General features: G+C 37.3%; 2 protein-coding genes and 2 pseudogenes across 2 annotated transcripts; 2 read left to right on the top strand and 2 right to left on the bottom strand.

Moving 5' to 3' along the window:
- Positions 1-1,027: 1,027 nt before the first annotated feature.
- LOC107947188 (uncharacterized) lies at positions 1,028-1,836 on the top strand. Its single transcript, XM_016881763.2, has 3 exons — positions 1,028-1,366; positions 1,457-1,543; positions 1,641-1,836. The coding sequence occupies exons 1-3, from the start codon at positions 1,109-1,111 to the stop codon at positions 1,776-1,778; spliced, it is 483 nt and encodes a 160-aa protein (XP_016737252.1). The 5' UTR covers positions 1,028-1,108; the 3' UTR covers positions 1,779-1,836.
- A 147-nt stretch (positions 1,837-1,983) lies between these two features.
- LOC107947189 (caffeic acid 3-O-methyltransferase 1-like) lies at positions 1,984-3,518 on the bottom strand (annotated as a pseudogene).
- A 1,743-nt stretch (positions 3,519-5,261) lies between these two features.
- On the top strand, positions 5,262-6,936 carry LOC107947184 (nascent polypeptide-associated complex subunit alpha-like protein 2). The gene is made up of 4 exons (XM_016881757.2): positions 5,262-5,550; positions 5,631-5,742; positions 6,174-6,292; positions 6,376-6,936. The coding sequence occupies exons 1-4, from the start codon at positions 5,467-5,469 to the stop codon at positions 6,721-6,723; spliced, it is 663 nt and encodes a 220-aa protein (XP_016737246.1). The 5' UTR covers positions 5,262-5,466; the 3' UTR covers positions 6,724-6,936.
- A 359-nt stretch (positions 6,937-7,295) lies between these two features.
- LOC107947185 (F-box protein FBW2-like) lies at positions 7,296-8,615 on the bottom strand (annotated as a pseudogene).
- Between the last annotated feature and the right edge of the window lie 13,696 nt (positions 8,616-22,311).

Here is a 22,311-nt window from a genome sequence, read left to right as displayed (position 1 = left end):
AAGTAACATTATTCAAAACAATAGTTGTTTAACATAATTAAATCTAATATATTAGTTAAGTGATAATTAAGATGATTACAATTATATTCGAGTAATAACCATATTTTACGCAAATAAATTTAGCACAATTTTTATTTACATAAAAAAAGTTTAACTAAAAATTATAATTTATATTATAATTATCACAACTTGTTTTCTTATATTATATGTTTATCATTCTATTTAAGTAATAGCTCTGTTTTAAAATTAGCACAACATCCTAATTTCTAACTAATCATTTTAAATTAAATTATACTATTTTTAAACACATAATAGTGACCACAACTTCTATTAAATTAGAATTATTTTAAAATGTATAATTATCATAAATTTTAAAATATTTAATTTTAAAATGTAAATTTAATAAGATGACTCGTACTTTTATATATTATAGATAGATTATATGTGATTATATACTACTTTTACATATAAATATACATATACGCCCACTTAATTAGGGTTGAAGAAAAGAGATAAAGTGAGGGTGACACCACCATTTTCGCGACGCTGACCGGCATCTGGGTCTTCTTGATAAGGTTGTTTGTTTGAGGACATATATAATATATCATTTCAATATAATAATCCTATAGTACTCATTGTCTATAGTTTCATTCCAAAAGTAATATTAAAAATTTTGTATTATAATAATAAATTAATTAAAAAGCCACATATCCAGTTTTTTTTATATTGTTCCTGACATTTTAAAAAAAAACCACCTATAGTTGATGGCATAATGATCTTATATATACACACCTAACGTGCGTCTCGGCCCAAGGCCACCACAGGTATATATGTAGCTGGGCTTTTATATTGTCGTATCATGGATTTATCTGAAATGTGAAAGCCCTGTTTCGGCCCGACCTTGATACGTTCATTTGTCGTTTAAGCTTGAACTAATTTTATGGTTAAAAAAGAGGAGCATGAATAGTTTCAGAAAAATAAAAATAAGAAACTCAAAACGGTATCCTTTCCGTTTCCCGAGGTGTATTTACGGCAAACCAACGGTTCTTTAATGTAGTACCGAAGATAATTGGCGACGCCATCAACAAGAAGCAGAAGGGAAGAAACAATGGAGGGTAAGGAAGTAATAGTCATATCATCATCGCCTGAGAAAGATAGGATGCTAAGCAACATTAGCTGTAAACAGGAGGATGATGATGGGAGTACTTTACTGAAAAAGAACATGGACATGATGGAGGATTGTTTTATTCTTGATTTTAACCCTTTTGATTCGATGAACATTGCCAAGCTCTCCTTCACCATCCAGGACGCCCATGATGATGATGATGATGATGATGATCTCACTGTCGTCGCTGAGAAGGGCAAGGTTTGTCTTTATTCCTTTTGTTTATATGGGTATTATGTTGTTGTTTAAATTTGTGATAACGTTAATGACAAAATTTTGAGTTGAATATAGGTTGCTTGTAGAGATTATCCACATTCAAGGCATCTTTGTCTGCGATTTCCCTTTGATAAAACACCTCATGAGAAGCACTGTTACCTGGTATGTACTATAAAAACACTCTTTTACTTTAGCTTTGTTTGTTATATGGTCTGAGCATTGGCATTTGATGAAATAGTTGTGGGTGTATTCATTGCAGTGTTACTGTTATGTTTGTGATTCAGTGGCGCCCTGTGAGTTTTGGACGATACATTGTCATGCATCAGAGCATGTTGAGGATTGGAAGTCCCAAAGGGAATTGACGAGACTGAAAATTCGGCGTCAAATTGGCTTCTAACATGTAATGACAAGTTTGAACTGGGGATGTCTCAATGTAGGTGGCTTAACATTGTTATATTTTTGTAAGGATGGAGTCATTGTCAAGTGAATGAAATACCCGGTCGAGAAAAACTTGAATTGGTCATCAAATTAAACCGGAAAATATCATTTTTCCCCTTTATTTTCAAGTGATGAATTAAAATTTGAACATTTGGCATCTTATTAATTCATATATTAGAGCCCATTCTATTAAACTAAACACATTATTCTCAATACCATAAGGAATAATAATTAAGCTTTTTATTAGTAACTTAAAAATCATGGTTCAAATCTTGTTGCCAAGGCCTTAAATTCCTTTTCAGTCCTCTCTTTCCGACCGTGGTTGGTAGCCCACAAGGTGCAATCGAAAAGTCTAACGGAAGAATACTATTGGCAACAATCATTTTCCCATTGTCTGGCACAGCCTCATAGCACTTCTTCAGAAACTTAGAGCAATGATTGTCGCTCCAATTGACGTATATCCATTAATTGCATGCATCAACACGTACATGTCCAGAGCGTAAGTTATGATTTCATCAAGATCAAGTATTCTTAATTTACATGTTTCTCTGACTCACCTTCATGAAAATGGCGTCTCCTTTTGGAACACTTGCAAACATGTCTCCACCAACATGCTCCACACCTACAACCAATCTCAACGACGTGAAAATCAATCTGTTTCAGCTTTTTAAAAAAATACTTGTGAAGCATGGATAATATCATATATATACCAGGACAGGTAGGAGCGTTCTCAATGACGTGAGGCAAATCAAAGTTAATGCCCTTTATGGTGGGGTACTTGGAGACGATCATGCTAAGCGTGGCTCCTGTACCAACCGCCGACATCCACCAGTGTTTTTAGTCCCTCAAAGCCATCATATATCTCAAGAATCTTCTTCATGGCAAAGATAGAGTGATCAAACATCCCCTTATTGAAAATCTTGTTGAGTTTAGAATCTGTGCGGTCATACCACCACTGGTCTTGTTGAATGGAATTCCATCTTCCAGCACTGCCTTTCAAGTAGTAGCTGATCAAAACAGACAGTCCAACGTACGGTGATCTCAGTCCAACCACAGTTTATTACAACTAAAACGAAGAAGATGATACTTGCTCAAATAAAAAATAGAATAACAAATAAGGAAGTAAAATATTAAAAAGGTGTAGCAGTAGCACTTGCTTACCAGCTCTTCATAATGATCTTTTGTTGATCAGGCCCGGCTCTTCTAGAGGTGCGGTCGGTCAGAGGCTAAAAAAAGTACAAAATATTATTTTCCAGGGTCCAAAATTCTTTTTAAGGGAACAAAAATTTTTTTACCAAATTTTAAGGGGTGTAACAAATTTTTTCTCTGACTTTTAATAACCTAAAAATTCATTTTATTATTTTGTCTAAGGCTGTAAAAATGTTAAGAACTGGCTGGTGTTGATTCAAGAGACTGAGGGTGGAAAGAGAGACACCATCTTCGTTCTTGGTCAAGAAGTTGCAGACAGGGCCAAGACCATACAGTCTCTTCACTTTGCCAACAGGAAGGGTGCGCAAGGAGCAAGTGAGGACTGAGTAGCTAGGCAGGAGGCGAAAGCTCCGGTCTAGCATGAGTGGTGCATTAGGTTTAGTGGTGAACTTGAGGACCATGGGTAGGGCTGATGCACATTCCACCGTAATATCCACTATCAAAAAATAGCCGAACGAAAAGACAACGGTGCAGCAGGAGATAGCAACAAACAAAGTCAAGAACAAAAGGATAATGGAGAGATACCAATCTCGAAACTGGACAAGCACCCTAGTTTTAGACACTGAAGCGATAAATGAAATTGACATTCCAAGCGAATAATGACAAGGAAAGCTGCTGCCTCACCAAACACCAATCAAGAAAAGCCACGATATCAATCAATATGAAAGACGGTGGCGATTGGAGGAACAATGATGGCACCTCAAAATGGCCAAGTCAACTCAAGTGGCGAACTTGCACTTGCCCGCATAAGTCACTCGAGCCAAATAACTTTATAACCTGTGAGGATAATTTTAATTTTTTTTAATTTTGAGTTAATCGATAGAATTATTTATTTTTTAAAATTAATTTAAATAAGAAATTCAGTTTTTTAAGTTTTTGTTTGAGTTGAGTCTCATAATTTACATAATCGATTCATATAAGTATTCTTTTAATCCCTGTCAATTTTTAAAATGAGTAATCTCTCTCTACAAAAGTTACAAAAAAAATCAAAGTAATTTTTAAAAATTTAAAAAATAAATAAATTTAAAAAAACTAAAAAATATATTTAAAAAAGTAAAAAAATTTAAAATAATAATTTTGAGGACTTAAAAAAGTAAATTACCCATTCAAGTTCACCATACTAAAATATTTTTCTCTTATTTTACTTAAAAAAATTTTCAAATATATATGATTTTAAATTTATGTGCTTTAACATGTAATTAATTATATTATAACAATATTTTAATTTGAAATGTTTTATTTTTTTAAATTTAAAAGGTTTTATTCACGATTTGAATTTTGAAGTATACTCATTTTCTCATTTTGATAATTTAAATTTTTTTATCTCAACTTGATATTTAAAGTATCAGTCACTTATAATTTGATACCTAAAGTATGCCTCTGTTATATTTTTTTAAGTCTACTTAAAAAAAATCTTATAGCCAATAACAAAGCACCACGTGGTATCTTTATGTAAAAAAGTATTTTGTTTTATTAAATGTATATACACGCTAAAAATATGAAAATAAAAATAAAAATAAAAGTAAAAATATAAAAAAAAGAAAAATATGATAACTGAAAATAAATTAATTTAAATTAATAATATTATTAAAAACTGTAAAAAAAATTGTAAAAATAAAAATTTTAATTTTTAATTTTTTTATAAAATTCTAAAATTATAAAAAGTTATTTAAATTTCAAAGTTTTCTTCAATTACTTGAAATTTAAAATTTTTTTACTTCTTATAACATTTTTTTAATTTTTATATATTATTTTTACTTTTTAAGATTTATAATTATATATTTTAGAATTTTATAGAAAATATTTTTAAACTTTTTTTATATTATATATGATCTTTTTTACATTTTAACCAATATAATATATATAATATTTAAAAAGGACACGTGATGTATTTTAATAGTGCCACATGGCCGGCCAACGTCAATAAACGATTGGTCTAATTGTTAACACTATTAAATTTTTTCTATTAAATTTGTTGCTCTAACATTTTTTAATTTTAAAAAAACCCACACTTGGCAACAATATAACTAAAAGAAATGATGTCGTAAAGAACATGAATTTAACAAAATATTTTTAACTCTGTTAATAGTTAGACCTAAATTTTAAAATCTGAAAAGTAAAAAACTAAATTCCTAAAATAAATAGAAGAATTAAATTTTAAATTTACGAAGAATAAAATATTTATGGCATATTTAAAAAAAAGACTAATACCTATAGGTTCATTTCAAAGTATGGGCTTGGATATATTATTTTTGGGTTGGGCCTAATATTTCATATGTCGAGAACTAGCAGAAGGGATCCTCCTCAAAACCCTCGTCACCACACAGAACCCATAAGAAGGGCTAATTTCGATTGAGTGTGGACGCCCCTCAAATTCTCTGTTTATCATTTGTATTTTATTCCCTAGTCGGCGAAACCCTATCTAACGAAACTCAAGGATGTCGCCAGCTGCTGTGGTTGAAGCCGCCAATCCTGAGACTGAGCAGGTTCCTTCTACTGAGGAATCCAAGATAGAGCTTCAGGTTTCCCCCTTTTATTTCACTTATTTTATCTTTTTTTTTTGGTTTCCTTCGGATATATGTTAATTATGTATGATTTACAGAGCGAGGAGGCTGTGGTTGAAGATGTTAAAGAAGATGAGAAAGAACATGACGACGACGACGACGAGGATGACGACGACGACGACGACGATGATAAGGAAGATGGTGCCCAAGGTTTATCACATTGTTTATTATTTTCCGGAGTTTTTACTTGATTTATTTCATTTTTTAACTTGGTTTTGGGTTCAAATCTTTATTTTCGTTTCTGCACTATTACTGTTATTGTTATCTCAAATGATACTTTATGAATGAAAGGAAGCTTTGCTGTATTCTTTTGGAATTTGACCCGTATATGTTATTATGAAAGAAACTTGTGTACATCTGTTCAAAACGGCTTAATGTTTTCCAAGTATCAAATGCTCTGGAATTGAATTTCATCCAATCATCTCGTGCATATCTTATGCTTGGAACTTACAGTCTTTGGAATTAGATTAAAGTTTTTGGTGTAAGTTCCTGACCTTTTTAGGTACTTGACTTATCCAAGTTAATAACTTGGATATTTCTATGCAGCAGCCCTTATGGTTTGATTCCAATATTGGTTGCAGGTGCTAATGGAAGTTCAAAGCAAAGCAGAAGTGAGAAGAAGAGTAGGAAGGCCATGTTAAAGTTAGGCATGAAGCCTGTTACTGGTGTAAGCAGGGTCACCATTAAGAGAACAAAAAATGTATGGTATTTGCTGATCTTTTCGATTCAAATGGTCGAGCTACCTGATGAATGGTAATTTATCCTAGTTTCTCTTGGTTTCAGGTGCTATTTTTCATCTCGAAACCTGATGTTTTCAAGAGCCCAAATTCAGAGACCTATGTCATTTTCGGTGAGGCTAAGATAGAGGATTTGAGCTCTCAGCTCCAGACACAAGCTGCCCAGCAGTTCAGGATGCCAGACATTGGTTCTTTGGCAGCTAAGCCAGACACTTCTACTGCAGCTGCTGCACCGGCTGATGAGGAAGAGGAAGAAGTTGATGAGACTGGTGTAGAGCCTAGGGACATTGACTTGGTCATGACACAGGCTGGGGTTTCGAGGGCCAAGGCTGTCAAGGCTCTCAAGAGTAACAATGGTGACATTGTGAGTGCTATTATGGAGCTTACCACTTAGGCAGTCTCTATCGTATAAGTCGGCCCTGGTCGACTGTCAATGAGTGTTTCGAATTAGTATCAATGTTTTAGTTGTTATAGTCAAGGTGGCTAGATTTTTACCCTTCCATTTGTTTCGCTTGTCATTGAGACAGTTTTCTTGGAACTTATGATCAGTGTCACTACAACTGATTGTTTCCTTTGCCCATTTCTATAAGCAAATTTTGCACCTCAATTAAACTGGTTTCATGCAGTAGAGATTTTGGAGCAAATGAATTCATGTACGAGTGTTTGGTCATAAAGTTCATAATTTATTAAACTGGTTTCATGCAGTAGTGATTTTGGAGCAAATGAATTCATGTACGAGTGTTTGGTCATAAAGTTAATAATTTTTGTTGGTTTATGCTTTGTTGTTAGAACCGGCAAAATAATACACTCGTGGACGGGCAGTTCTAGACATGCAAATATTTGATGAAATCACCATATAAACCAGAAAAAAAAGAACTATAAGAAGATTATAGGATCATTGATCTCATTGAAGCAAGGAGTATAATGTTTAGTGAATACTGTGACTGTGCAAGCAAGATAGTGGTGTTACCAAAAGAAACAAAAACCATCTATCACAAAAGAAACAAGATCTTCTATTTCAGAATCCGTGGAAGAATATTCATCATCGTCGTTCTCATCATCTTGTTCATAATTATCAGTGAACAAGTCATAAACCCAGGGGCTCTTAAAAGCCGGCAGTTGCAGGCACCTGTCCTCCAACTCACCTTCCAGTTTAAGATTCCAGCATCCTTGGATGTCAAGGTGGGTAAGGGCCTTGCACTTAGCAAGGATTGCACCAAGACCAGTGTCACCAAAGCAGCCAAACCCGAGTTGAAGATGCTGGAGCAATGGCATTGTATCAGCTATGACCATTGCTTCAAGCTTATTGACCTTTGATGTGCTTGACAATCTTTCCAATTCTTGTGGGGGCATATTTCTCTTTAACTGAGTCAATGATTTACAGTTCTTCCCAAAGGCTTCGATGCCTACGTGAGTTATCTTCAAACAATAGCTGATATCCATTACAGAGGTTTACAAGTGATTCTGCAAACTTAACCACTATTTTGCCATTTACTTCACTCATGGGAATCTCCAACACTTTAAGACACCTTCCACTGAAGAAAAAAATAAGGAAGTAATTCATTCCAGCCACAGTTCTATCAAATATGTTTATATATTTAAGCTGACCAAAAAATTTTGAAGTCTGAAACTATATACAGTCATCTCCATTGTCACTAATCAGTAATACCCTAAACATTTTAACATGAACATTGCGACCATTGGGAGAGAGACCCTGATTATGTTGGTAATCTTACAATCTTTTTATCTTTTTCAACCATTATAAAACAGACATTCAAAAGTTACTTTTTTTACCCTGTTTTTGTTAAAAAGGAACGAAATTTAATGGAAAAAAAGAACTTTTCATTTCTTCCTTTCAGCGACAAAGGAAAAAAGGACCCAACTTTTTTTTTTTTGGAGAACGTATGAAGAAGATACGAAATAAGAGTAATAAATAGCAGTACCAGTTTGCAGCGAAAGCGAAGCCAGAATCACCAAGGCGGAAGGCAGAGAGGCGGCGGAAGGTGCCCTTACGACGGGCGAGCTTCCTGACAGCAGAATCAACGTATTCGACAGCCAGATGGCGGCGGCGGCACCAGTCTTGAATGTCAATGTCGGGCCAGCAGAATGGACCCAACACACATGACATCCAGGACTTGCAAACCAAAGAGGCTGTTGCCACCCTCGCCTCAGCTGGGATCCTGACCAGTATTAGAGCCAATATTTCAGAGTTCAGGTCCTCCCACTTCCCCCATTCTCCATTACTACTGTACATCATCTTTTTTTTTCATTTCTCTCACTCTTTCTTTCCCTATAACAGCCAGGAAACTCACCCTCTGCCATTTCCATTTGAAAGCATGGTATGAAACCTGAAAGTCTAGAGAGAGACAATGACTGGCTGACGCGTGTACTCTTTTTTGTTTGTTTCGTCTTAGGAAAGGGCATGTAATATCAGCCCACATCAAGTCCTCAGCCCATGATTCGTAAAAAAGAGTTTAAAAATTTCAATTAGATCCTATATTTTATGTAAATTGTGGATTTAGTACCTGTACTTTAATTTGATTAATTTTAGTCTCTATATTTTTTGAATTTTAAATTTTTTGTCCTAACCCAATGATAACAGTTAAATCTATTTGGTTAAATTATGTCATTAGTCTTGTATATATGCAAAGTTTTAGATTTAGTCAATGTTCACCAATTGGATCATTCTTAGTGACTATATTTTTTAATTTTCAAAATTTTATTCTTAATGTAAACGACACTCGTTAAATTTATTAATTGACTTTTTGTGGGTAGCATGTGAAAATAATAAACAAACATAACATTACATATATAAAAATATGTTTGACACATCAAATTTTAAAAATAACATAACTTAATTAACTTAATAGTTATCATTTAGTTAGGACTGAAAATTTCAAATTCTATAAGTATACGGACTGAAAATGACCAAATTAAAGTATAAGTACTTAATCCACAACTTGAGCAAAATACAAGTTCTAATAGCAGAATTTGACTAAAAAAACCATCCTTTTTCACCATAATCATCTTCAAAGTTGAAACAAATTTAGGAAAAGCTAGTTTGTTCCAACAAATTGGCTTATGTTCATGTAGTTTAATGCACCACCAAGAATATGCATGTTACCATTTCTATATTTTGTTTCTTTGTCTGATATATATACTTAATGTTATTTCCTGAAGTTTGCTTTGAATATTGATTGCAGGTGCTAATGGAAGTTCAAAGCAAACCAGAAGTGAGAAAAGAGTCAGGAAGACCATGTTAAAGCTAGGCATGAAGCCTGTTACTGGTGTAAGCAAGGTCACCATTAAGAGAATATAACCATACTAAACAAATAAAAGAAGATACGAAAATTTATCGTTCTCGTTGAATTGAACTCAGCCAATTTTCTTTGGACAACTTCTGATTTCTCTAGGAGAGTCATGTCTAAAAGAGTACCTTTAGATAAGAAGCAAAAATTTACCTGCACTATAGTATAATGTTTAATTAATCAAGTTTTGGTTAAGTGAATACTAAACTTGATTACTATATCTGTGTAAGCACAAAGAACACCTAGCGCAATAGCAATTAGCCTGGATGAAGAAACAAGATCTTCCATTCGGAATCCGAGGAAGAATATTCAGCGTCGCCATCATCTTGTTCATCCTTGCCAGTGAAAAGAAGGGGGTCTCCTAAAAGCAAACAGTTGCCGGCAGCTGTCCTCCAATTCAGTTTCCAGTTTCACATTCAAACATCCATGAATTTCAAGGTGGGTGAGGGCCTTACAATTGGCACGGATTGCACCAACCACGCTCACTAAAGCAGCCAAAACCAAGGTGAAGATGCTGGAACAATGGCATTATATCAACTATGGCCATTGCCTTAAGCTCATTGACCGTTGATGTGTTTAATAACCTCTCCAATGCTCGTGGGGGCATATTTCTCTTTAACTGAGTCCATGATTTGCAGTTCTTCCTGTTGACACCATTTTTTTTGATGAAAAACGGGGTCAACTTGGGTTTTGGAAAATGAAAACAAAAATGGGAGTCGCCACCAATCCTTTTTTATGAGGTGTGATTGGATTACCTCGAAAAATGGTTGTTATAATAAACGGTTTGATTTTATTAAAACAACGGTCTTGGTCCACGAAATTTAGAAAACGGGTTCGGGAGTCGGTTACGCACGAGGAAGGATTAGCACCCTCGATACGCCCAAAATTGGTACCTAGTTGATTACTTAATGTCTTAATGTCGAAAATTGAGAATTTAAAAGAATTTTAAAAATACGATCCTTGTATTAAAGTGTTGAAAATTTTGGGAAAAGAGGGGCACGTTCCACGTTAATCGAGAAAGAAAGCATCATATCCAGTAAGTTAGGACACAATGTCTCGAATTCCCGATATGCGAATGACTGTCAAAATTTACTTATTTAAAAGATGTTCAATTATCTTGGATTAAAAAGGGGATCATGTCCAGTGAGTTAAGACACGATCTTTTTTATTTCCGAGATCATTTAAAACTTAAGTTTGAAAAGATTCGTGTAATAAAGTTTAAAAGAATATTCAATTGTTTAAATCAAATGAAGAAATCGCAACCCAATACGTTAGGGCACAATTTCTCAAAATATTAAACATTGAATATTACATGTATTTCAAAAATCATCATCTCGAGAAAACAACGTGTCACATCCAATGCGTTAGGATACAACATATTGAATTCTCGATAACGAGCTTTTTATCGTTTTTTTAAAAGAATAATCTCGATTATTTAGGTTCAACGAAGAAAATCGGAACCCAATACGTTAGGGCTTGATTCTCTCGAAGATCTAAAACACCGAATATTACTTATTTTTAAAATTTCTTTTTTTGAAATCTAAATAAAAAATTTAGTGTAATGGAAATGATGATGATATAAGCAAAATAATACAAACAAAGGCTACTAGGTGAAAATAAATACAGAGACGAACTAATATAATACACAATTATAAGCATATTAAAACATTCATTCTAAATAATGAAAATGTAAATGAAGAAATAAACAAAGAAAATGTATATAACTATAAAAATATAAAATATATATGTGTTATAGAATATGAAAATGTGAGTATTTACATATACATGAGTAGATTATAAAACATAAGAATATATAATAAAAGTATGCACATTACAAGAACGTGTATATGTACATAAATATGAAAATTTTAAGATAGAACAATGTGCATATATATATACTTATACAAATAAAAAAATATGTACATACATATATTATAAAAATTTATTCACATATACATACATGCTTGAAATTGTAAAATAATAACAAGAATATGTATATATAAACATATATGAAACATGAGATGTACGAATGTATGTATATAGGTACGGATGGTAGAAATATAGGCATATAAATATAAATACTTAAAATGTATATATAAATACATACATAAATTATAAAATAGATAATATAATCATGTATATATATTATTAAATATTAGACATATATATGTATATATATATAGTAAGATTTAAAGTTAGAAGACAATAATAAAACATCACATTCAAATGACAAAATAACCAAAAATAAAGAAAAAGGATTAAAATACAACTTAAACTAAATTGACAGGATAAATTAAAAAAATAAACCAAACGTAGGGACTAATTTCAAAGGCGCGAAAGAAGCTAAGGATTAACTGGGGAAATATCCCGCACCAACCAAACGGCGCCGTTCCAAGGAAGTGCACATACATGGTCTGGGGATTAAAATAAAACAAAAGGAAATTTTAAGGCCGAAATTGCGAATAATAAAAAAAATTGCATTGAAAACGCCATAAAGGCGGAGGGGCTTATTTCGCAAATATCCCCTCAAGCCTAAACACGCGGATCCTTGGGGCCCGACGGGTCAACACGCGGGTCATGCTCAATACGGCGCCGTTTTGGAGCCACTGATCAGACTCCAAACGGCGTCGTTTCACAAATCACATATGGGTCAAATGAACCCTAATCCGGCAGCCACCCATTCACTTTCAAAAAAAGAAAAAAAAAAGAAACAATAATAAAACAGAGAGCCCGACGCTCTCCCTTTCTGCGCCTCCCTCGGTCTTTAGGCTTAGACCTCCGTCTCCGCCTCCATGGCCAGTGGCCGGAGTCGCGCGAGAACGGTCTCTCTCTTTGCGGCGTCCCTGAAGGCTAAGCCTTCTCAACCGCGATATCAAAGGGAAAAGGGGTGACACGCCTCTTTCGGCCCAACTCCTACGGCGGCAAGGGTGGGGCTCCGACGCTAGCCCATCGAAGCAAAAGGTACTTCCTTTCCCTTTTAGTTCCGTTTGTTTTATTGAACAATTGCAGAGAAAAAAAAGCAATAAATAAAGATTAAAGTGAATAAGAAACAAGAACAGAGAAAAACGGGAGTCAACCTTTTTGATCTGTTTTTCTTTTTTTCAATTCGAAAATGCAGTGTCCATTTTTCATTTACAAAGATATTGCTTTTCTTTTATATCCCATTTACATTGTATTTTAGTTGTATTCTTTGCATTATCTATTGTGTGCTCCGACTTTCTCTGCCATTTTGCAGGTGTTGATGAAGCTAGGCACGGTGGGTGGCGATGGGACAAGGCAGACGGCAGAGGGAGGGATGCGGCGCTAGGTTTGGCTAGGGTTTCGTTTTTCTGAAACCCTAGTTGGGTTTTTAGGGGAATTGGGCTCGGGTATTGGGCCGTTCAGGTTTTTGGGCTCCGGGTTAGGCTAGTTGGGTTGGTGGGTTAGTTTAATTTGGTTTGGTTTTTGTTTTTTTGTAATTGGGCCCCAGGCTAAAAATTGGGCTTGTACAGCTGCCCCTCTTTGCTCGTTGTCGTGTAACGAGAACAGAGCAAAGACTAAGAAAGACCAATTTTGCCCGGTCTCGTCGATTCTTGACTTCTCTTGACGCTTCTCTTCTTCAAGTAGTTTCATTCCAATCCAATGTGTCGTGTTGCTTCAATCCACTCCACTGCAACTTCAGAGAGATATGTCTTGTAACTTCAATCCATTCTGTCGTAACTTCAGGGGTAAGGTCCATCATTTTGACCCGCTCCACTGCAACTTCAGGGAGATCGGACTCATATCTTCAACCTGCCCCACTACAACTTCAGGGGGATAAGATTCGTGACTTCAACCTGCTTTACTGCAACTTCAGGGAGATAGGATTGATTTCTTTCGTCTACTCCACTGCAACTTCAGGGAGATAAGACTGGATGCGATCTACTCTACTGTAACTTCAGGGAGATAAGATCCTTTATTTTAATCCGCTCCACTGTAACTTCAGGGAGATAGGATAGTGTCTTCAATCTGCTCCGCTGTAATCTCAGGGAGATAAGATTTCTGGCCTCGATCTGCTCCACTGTAACCTCAGGGAGATAAGATCTGAAATTTTTTAGTCTGTTCCACTGTAATCTCAGGGAAATAAGACCTGGTGCGACCTGCTCTACTGTAACTTCAGAGAGATAAGATCCTTTAATCCGCTCCACTGTAACTTCAGGGAGATAGGATTACTATATTCAATCTGCTCCGCTGTAATCTCAGGGAGATAAGATCTGCAATTCTTTGGTCTGTTCCACCGTAATCTCAGGGGAATAAGACCTTTTATAATGAACCTAATTATGCTTAATGATTAAGATGACATTATCAAAATGAAACAAATGCTCCTAACTAGATGTGTATGAATGACATGCAAAATGTCATGAAAACGATTCCTTAATGCTTAGGTTATCATCACACAAAAGCTTATTAAGGCTTTATCACTGACGCGCTACACCGCCTTCTTGCTCGGTTAGCATATCCAAAGAAACACTTAATCTGATTGCCCCCCACTGTGCACGTCAAAGTTCAATCCACTGGGACATAAAATTTGTACCCTCAATCTCCCATTGTAACCCAAGGGTGGAAAGGTATGGCTTTTCTCAATCTTCTCCTATCGCAATTCAATGACATTGAATGTGAAACTCTTTGGTCCTTTACCTCATCCCCAAGGTGTCATACCAAATGCTCATGCAAAATGCAAAATTTTCTTCTCCTAGAAGACCTTTTCTTCTTGCCTGGTAAACATCGTTTTTTGGTTCATTGAAGCTTTGCCACCAACACGACATCTTGTCATTTTGTTCAATCAATGTTTAGACAACAACATCTGAAAAGATAGTCTTTAACTTAGACTTTTCCTTCTTAGATATCTCCAACCTTTAAAATTGGCGTGTTCTAAACAATAGTCCTGTTTCAGGTTCCTATATTATTTAGAACTTTTCAGAGTAATATGCAAAACTTTCGTTGTGAACGTTTTATTAGTCCATTAATCATTATTCCAATGCAACATGTTTGCAAAAAGGTCATAATAATAGATAAGAATAAAGTTGGTTCTGATCATAACTCAAATAAAACATCAAAGATGGCGAAAGAAAGGTAACAAAGAAGTGGATTGAGAATGTGTATTTTCACAAAAAGAAAGGAAGAAATAATGTATTTTCAAGAATACACATAAGAACTAGGTGCCCCAGTTATCGCAGATTGAGTTTCTCTGTACAAACTTTCCGAAGACCCTTCTGAGTTTGACAGGTGTTCAGGAGATCTGCAATACTCTGTCAATGCTTCAAGACGTTGCATATCCTTTCTTGTTGGTTCAAGTAAAGGAAGATCATCATATCCCCCCGATCAAAATTTGATCTGCTCCAGTCCTGATGTTCCAATCCTGCCCAATACTTGAGTCGCCCTTTTCAGGTTTTCGACTCAAGCCCTCTTTGGTCTCAAAGTGCCCTTTTACGGGTTTTCACCTTAGCCTCTCCAAAGTCCCCCTTTTTTTTTTTTTTTTTTTAGGAAGCAAAGCGCCCTTCACGGGTTTTCACTTTGGTTCCGCTTTCTTTCAAGTGAAGTATTTCTTGACGGAATCTGTGTTTACAGGATTTGGTAGACTTTTGCCATCCATCTCGCATAGGATCAAAGCTCCACCGGAAAAGGCCTTCTTTACAACATAAGGGCCTTCCCAATTTGGCATCCATTTTCCTCTAAAATCTTTTTGCATAGGAAGAATCTTTTTTAGTACCAAGTCCCCTTCGCAAATTCTCGGGGGCGAACCTTTTTATTATAAGCTCGCATCATTCGTTTCTGGTACATTTGCCCATGGTGAATAGCCCTTAGCCTCTTTTCCTCTATTAGGTTCAACTGATCGTACCGAGATTGGATCCAATCGGCTTTATCCAACTGTAGCTCAGATAACACCCGTAGAGAAGGGATTTCAACTTCAATGGGTAATACTGCCTCCATTCCATAATCCAGAGAAAAAGGCGTTGCCCCAGTAGAAGTTCTAACAGATGTTCGATAGGCAAGGAGAGCAAATGATAATTTCTCATGCCAATCCTTGTAGGTTTCAGTCATTTTCCCCACAATCCTTTTAATGTTTTATTGGCCGCTTCCACTGCACCATTCATTTTTGGACGATACGGCGATGAGTTATGATGCTTAATTTTAAATTTGCTACAAACTTCAGCTATTGTGCTATTATTCAAGTTCATCGCATTGTCAGATATGATCCTCTCAGGCATTCCATATCGACAAATAATCTCCTTCTTCAAGAATTTGCTGACTACTGCTTTCGTGACATTTGCATATGAAGCAGCCTCCACCCACTTGGTAAAGTAATCAATTACTATGAAGATGAAGCGATGCCCATTAGAGGCCTTTGGTGATATTGGCCCAATAACATCCATACCCCACATGGAAAACGGCCAAGGAGAGGTCATGACGTGAAGAGGTGAAGGGGGCGCGTGTATTTTGTCTCCGTAAATCTGGCATTTGTGGCACTTCCTGGCATGACCAATACAATCTCTTTCCATGGTGGGCCAATAGTACCCAAATCTCATGATCTGTCTGGCCATCGTGAAACCACTGGCGTGCGTCCCACAAATACCCTCATGGACTTCTTTCAAAATTTTCTTGGCTTCCACAGCATCCACACATCTTAACAGTACTTGATCATTCCTTCTTTTATATAACACTTCTCCATCTAAGACATATTCAATGGCTATCTTTCTCAGAGTTCTTTTGTCATTCTCTGTCGCTTGATCAGGGTATTCCCGATTCTTTACATATTGTAGGATACTCTGATACCAAGGACAATCATCTTTTCCCTCCTCCTCAATATTGCAGCAATTAGCCGGGGTCTCAGAGATACTCATCTGAACAGGCCTCATTGCCTCAAGTCTATTCACCTGAATCATCGAAGCTAGAGTAGCTAATGCATCAGCCATTTGGTTTTCCTCCCGTGGGAGGTAATAGAATGTGATATCGTCAAACTCCTCAGCCAATTCAAGAACTAGTTTTCTATAACCAATTAGCTTAGGATCTCTAGTCTCCCACTCCCCTTTGAGTTGGTATATCACCAACGCTGAATCCCCGTATACTCTCAGTACTTTGATGTTCCGTTCAATGGCTGCACGAATGCCCATAATACATGCTTCATATTCTGCCATGTTATTTGTACAATCGAAGTCCAGCTTGCTAGGAACAGGATAATGATCTCCACTTGGGGATACCAAAACTGCCCCAACTCCGTTACCCGTAGCATTTGAAGCTCCATCAAAATTTAGCTTCCACACATGGTCCATTTGAGGATCTGCTTCAGTATTCGCCACATACATCAAGTCCTCGTTTGGAAAATCGAAGTTCAAAGATTCATAGTCCTCCAAGGCTCTACTAGCTAGGAAATCGGCTATTGCACTTCCCTTTATGGCCTTCTGACTGACATATACTATATCAAATTCTGAGAGCAAGATCTGCCATCTAGCCATTCTCCCGTTCAAAGCAGTCGATTCCATCATATACTTTAAAGGATCTAACTTTGAAATCAGCCAAGTCGTGTGATACAACATATACTGCCTCAGTCTTCGGGTCGCCCAGATTAGAGCACAACACAACTTCTCAATTGATGAGTACCTTATTTCGCAATCGGTAAATTTCTTACTGAGGTAGTATATTGCCCTTTCTTTCTTTCCCGTCTCATCATGTTGGCCCAATACGCATCCCATGGAATTCTCCAACACTGTTAGATACAATATCAATGGCCTATCTGGACTTGGAGGTGATAAGACTGGGGTATTAGCCAAGTACTGCTTTATCTTATCGAAAGCCTTCTGACACTCTTCATCCCATTCACCCGGATTATGTTTCTTTAAGAGCCGGAATACTGGATCACATTTCTCTGTCAGTTGTGAGATGAACCGAGCAATGTAATTCAGCCTCCCTAGGAAACCTCGAACCTCCTTCTGAGTGCGCGGGGGAGGTAAATCTTGTATTGCCTTTACTTTGTCTGGGTCAACCTCGATCCCCTTTTTGCTAACTATGAAGCCTAATAACTTCCCTGATCTGGCTCCAAATGTGCATTTGGCCGGGTTAAGCTTGAGCTGGAATTTCTTTAATCTCAAAAATAACCTTTTCAAGACCTGAACATGCTCTTCTTCCGTTCTAGACTTCGCATCATATCGTCAACATAGACTTCGATCTCCTTGTGCATCATGTCGTGAAACAAAGTCACCATAGCTCTTTGATACGTTGCTCCCGCATTCTTCAATCCGAAGGGCATTACCTTGTAACAGAATGTTCCCCATAAGGTAATGAATGTAGTTTTTCTCATGTCTCCAGGATGCATCTTTATTTGATTGTATCCAGAGAAACCATCCATGAAAGAAAACAATGAATAGCCTGCCGTGTTATCTACCAAAGTATCAATGTGAGGCAGTGGAAAGTTGTCCTTTGGACTAGCCTTGTTCAAATCCCTATAATCCACACACATTCGTACCTTTCCATCTTTTTTGGAACAGGGACGATGTTGGCTACCCAATCCGAATACTTGACCTCTTGTAAGAAACCAGCGTCGAATTGTCTTTTGACTTCTTCTCTTATTTTCAACACAATGTCAGGTCTCATTCTCCTGAGCTTCTGTTGAACGGGTTTACAATCCTCCTTTATGGGCAGACGATGCACCACAATGTTAGTACTTAGCCCAGGCATATCTTGGTACGACCACGCGAAAACATCCTTGAATTCTCGGAGCAAATTAATGAGGTCTTGCCTTGTCTTTGCGGTGATTTCAGTTCCAATCTTCACCTCCTTTCCATCCTCTAGGCTCACTATTTCTAATGATTCCCTATGAGGTAGGATATGCTTATCCTCTTGTTCCACCATTCTTAACAAGTCCGGAGATGCATCATAATCTTCGTCATTTTCAAAGTCGCAGGATTCCTCTAAACACACTTCTTGCTCAAAAATAGGCTCCGCGTTTGAGGCGGCGTCACTCATGTCATTGATATCTGAAGACCTATGAGGGCATGTCAAAGAATATACCAGGAATATAAATTTACGAATATGTTTGTGCAAAAGAATTACAAATGAAAGAATTATTTGTAAGACAATCAACCAAATGAAAAATATAAAAGGAAAAAAATGACTGATTGAGATGAACGTAGACACTATTTCATTAAAATAATGATATTTAGGCCCAATGCCTATTTCACAAAAGATTTCATATCGTTTCTAGGCCAACAAACAACAGGAATGTTTTGAGCATTACTCTGAATAAGCCCTAAAGACTACAGGGATTTCTTTAGCAGTCCAATTGTTTAGCTCGCTTCCAGGCTCATAAGGGCAGATCTCCAACAAAGCCCTCCTTTCCGTTGCTTCTATGGCGTTGGTATAAACATCTTCCAACATTCCTCCCATGCCGCTACCGGACACTCCACATTCAGAATGAATAAATCCTCCCGACACAAAAGATGTAGATATGTGGGGAAAGGTTAAAGGCTCACACTTAGCTTCATGTCCATTCAAACGCGCCCTTCTTCTCTCTTGTCTCTTCTCTACTTCTTTCTTCTTCTGTTTCACGTCTGGCCTGTACCCTAAACCAAATCTATCAAACTTTTCCTTCGGCATTGGTGCCTCAATCCTTCCCTGAAGATATTTTCCCAATCCTTTCCCGGGTAAGGCTCCTCTTCCTACCATCAATCGCAATCCCATCTCAGTGGTCCTGGATATTTTCGGTACTGGAATTCTATTTCCCTCCGCAATAAACATCGCGTTCACGAATTCTAACGACCGAAAAGAACATTCTAGTGCCTCATCGTTGATGTCCAATAAGGTGCATCGCTAGTCATCATTGCGATAATATCCTCCTCTGCATCTATTGTTACCAAACGATCCTCCGATACCAACTTCACCTTCTGATGTAATGATGAAGGTACTGCCCCTGCTGAGTGTATCCACGGTCTCCCCAATAGACAGTTGTAGGAGGGTTTAATATCCATTACCAAGAAATCCACCTCATAAGTGACTGGCCAATCCTTAATGGCACCTCAATTCTCCCCATAACTTCCTTTTTCGTTCCATCAAATGCCCTTACTATGCTCTGGCATGCTTTCATGTGCGAACTGTCTATTGGTAATCGACTAAGAGTGGACAAAGGCAATACATTTAGTGCAGATCCATTATCAACCAAGGCCCCCGGGAGTGTGTACCCTTTGATCGGACAGTAACGTGCAGGGCTTTAGTAGAACCTCTTCCTCCGGATGGTATTTCATCATCATTGAAGAAGATAAAATTGTCAGCACCAATATTGTTGATCAACCGATCCAACTTGTTTACCGAAATATCGTCAGCCACATATGTTTCGTTTAGCACCTTTAAGATGCATTCCGATGTACTTCTGAGTTTAAGAGTAAAGCTAATACCGAAATACGGGCTGGTGTTTGTGCAGTTGCTCCACAACACTGTATTCGCTGTGTTTCAAAAACTTCAAAAACTCCTTTGCCTCCTCTTCTTTTATTGGTTCATTTACCAATGGCTCAACTTCTACTGCTTTCCCTTTCCTCTGCTCTTTCTTCCAATCCTCTTCCCTGGGCGACTCTGCTTGAGCGTCATATCCTTTTCCATTGCGCGCGTAAGAACCTATTTCCTGATTTCTTTCTGCTTCTTTTCCCAAAATGGTCACATTACACCCGTAATTCCATGGCACCATTTTGTTATCTTTATAAGAGAAATTTGATGGTTTCTGGATTACAATTTTCGGTGTTACCTGAGCCCTAACCTCATTACCCTTAGGGCGTGAGATAATGACCACAGGATGATTTATTTTTGGAGCCTTTGTTCCCAACTCTGTCGCGCATATGCTCCTCATTTCTTTCACATCTTCATAAAACCTCATCTCCTTGTTATCCATCATGCTTTGAACCAAGGCCTTGAATCCTTCACATTCTTGGATTTCATGCCCTGTTTCATGGTGAAATTCACAATAATTTCCCATCTCATGCCCTTCTCAGAATCTGAAATAACCAACCCTCTTTTCGCCATTTCTTTCCAGACCCGTTTCAATGGAGTTTTTACTTCAGCAATGTCAGTCTTGACTTCTTCTCCCGTACCTTCACTAACTATATTCACCCCTTATCTGCGTGATTAGGTAACGGATTCTTTGCGTTAGGTGAGTCGTCAAGTTTGACAACACCTAAATTGATAAGTCCTTCTACTACCTTCTTGAAGGCCGTACAATTTTCTATCGAGTGCCCAGAAATTCCCGCATGATAATCACATTGCGCGTTCGTATCATACCATTTTGGATACGGGGGTTGTAGAGGACTCAAGTAACGAGGAGCAACAACATGTGCATCGAATAAAGTCTGATACAACTCCTTGTATGACATCGGGATTGGCGTGAATTGGGGCTTTTCAGTAGTTTGCCTAGCTCCCGACTCTTGTCTTGATGATCCCTGTTGATTAGCAACCACTTTCTTTGGCTGATTCACGGTAATTGACCTACCATAAGTATTCACATTATTCACTTCATTTTCTCTTTTCCTCGGGGGTGCCCTCCTATTATTTTCTCCTCCATCTATTTTTCCACTTTTAATGGCATGCTCAATCATTTCACCATTCATGATTATACTGAGAAATTTCTTGAAGCGCTTCCTAACATGTGAGTGATGAACGGGGCTTTCAAAGTATTAATAAAAAGCGTGTCATCTCCTTTTCCAAAAGCGGTGGTTGCACCTGAACCGCCACCTCTCGCCACCTCTGCGCATATTGTCTGAAGCTTTCGTTCGATTTCTTCTCTAAATTTTGCAGAGTTATCCTGTCAGGCATCATTTCTGAGACATGATTGTATTGTCTCAAGAAAGCCTGTGCTAAATCCCTCCAAGTAGCAATTTTAGCTCGGCTAGCTGATTGTACCACTTTGACGCCGCTCCCGTAAGACTTTCCTGAAAGCAATGTATTAATAATTGATCATTATTAATATGCCCCGTCATTCTTCTACAAAACATAGTAATATGGGATCCTGGGCAACTAGTCCCGTTGTATTTCTCGAATTCCGGCATCTTAAATTTGTAAGGGAGCACCAAGTCCGGAACCAAGCTCAGATCCTTTGCATCTGTTCCATAGCTTTCGATGCTTTCTATTGCCCTAAACTTCTCTTCTATCCATTTCCATTTCTCCTCAAATTGTTTTGGAAATTCCTCCTTCGCCTTGTCCTTTTCAACCATCTCGTCAAGATCTGGGACCGCAATATTATTCGGGCTATCACCGGGATTAAAGCCCGCTCCGGGTTGAAAATTCATTGGGATTGAAGCATCGCCTTGGAACTGCTGGGGTCTAACCGACACAGAGGGTCTCCGCGAATGCAGCTCAGTCTGTACTTGCGCATGCGGAGGCGTGAAACCTGGAGGATAAAGTGGTTCACCATTGTTTTCTTCTTCACTAACAATCACAGGACCTTTACCCTTATCTACTCCCTTCAATAATTGCGTCATCTTAGCCACCAGATCATTTTGGGACTCCTCCATCTTTTGCACCATGTCACGCTGAATCTTTTCTATTTGCTCTTTCATTTGCGCCTGCAACTGGTCTTGCATTTCTTTTTGAAGTCGCTCTAGCTTCTCCAACCTTTGGTCCATAATTTTTGCCTTAGCTGGGTGCCGTAACTTTGTTGGTTTTCCAGGTTAACTGAAATG

This window comes from Gossypium hirsutum, chromosome D12 (genome assembly GCF_007990345.1).
Source record: "Gossypium hirsutum isolate 1008001.06 chromosome D12, Gossypium_hirsutum_v2.1, whole genome shotgun sequence".
NCBI lineage: Eukaryota > Viridiplantae > Streptophyta > Magnoliopsida > Malvales > Malvaceae > Gossypium > Gossypium hirsutum.
The sequence above is the reverse complement of the archived record's forward strand: the minus strand, read 5'-3'. Positions and strand labels throughout refer to the sequence as shown.

Excerpts from the sequence above, each read along its gene's own strand:
- LOC107947184 (XM_016881757.2), top strand. The coding sequence starts at position 5,467 with ATGTCGCCAGCTGCTGTGGTTGAAGCCGCCAATCCTGAGACTGAGCAG. Across the intron at positions 5,551-5,630 it reads AATCCAAGATAGAGCTTCAG|AGCGAGGAGGCTGTGGTTGA; the intron begins GTTTCCCCCTTT and ends TATGATTTACAG. Across the intron at positions 5,743-6,173 it reads TAAGGAAGATGGTGCCCAAG|GTGCTAATGGAAGTTCAAAG; the intron begins GTTTATCACATT and ends TATTGGTTGCAG.
- LOC107947188 (XM_016881763.2), top strand. The coding sequence starts at position 1,109 with ATGGAGGGTAAGGAAGTAATAGTCATATCATCATCGCCTGAGAAAGAT. Across the intron at positions 1,367-1,456 it reads TCGTCGCTGAGAAGGGCAAG|GTTGCTTGTAGAGATTATCC; the intron begins GTTTGTCTTTAT and ends AGTTGAATATAG. Across the intron at positions 1,544-1,640 it reads ATGAGAAGCACTGTTACCTG|TGTTACTGTTATGTTTGTGA; the intron begins GTATGTACTATA and ends TATTCATTGCAG.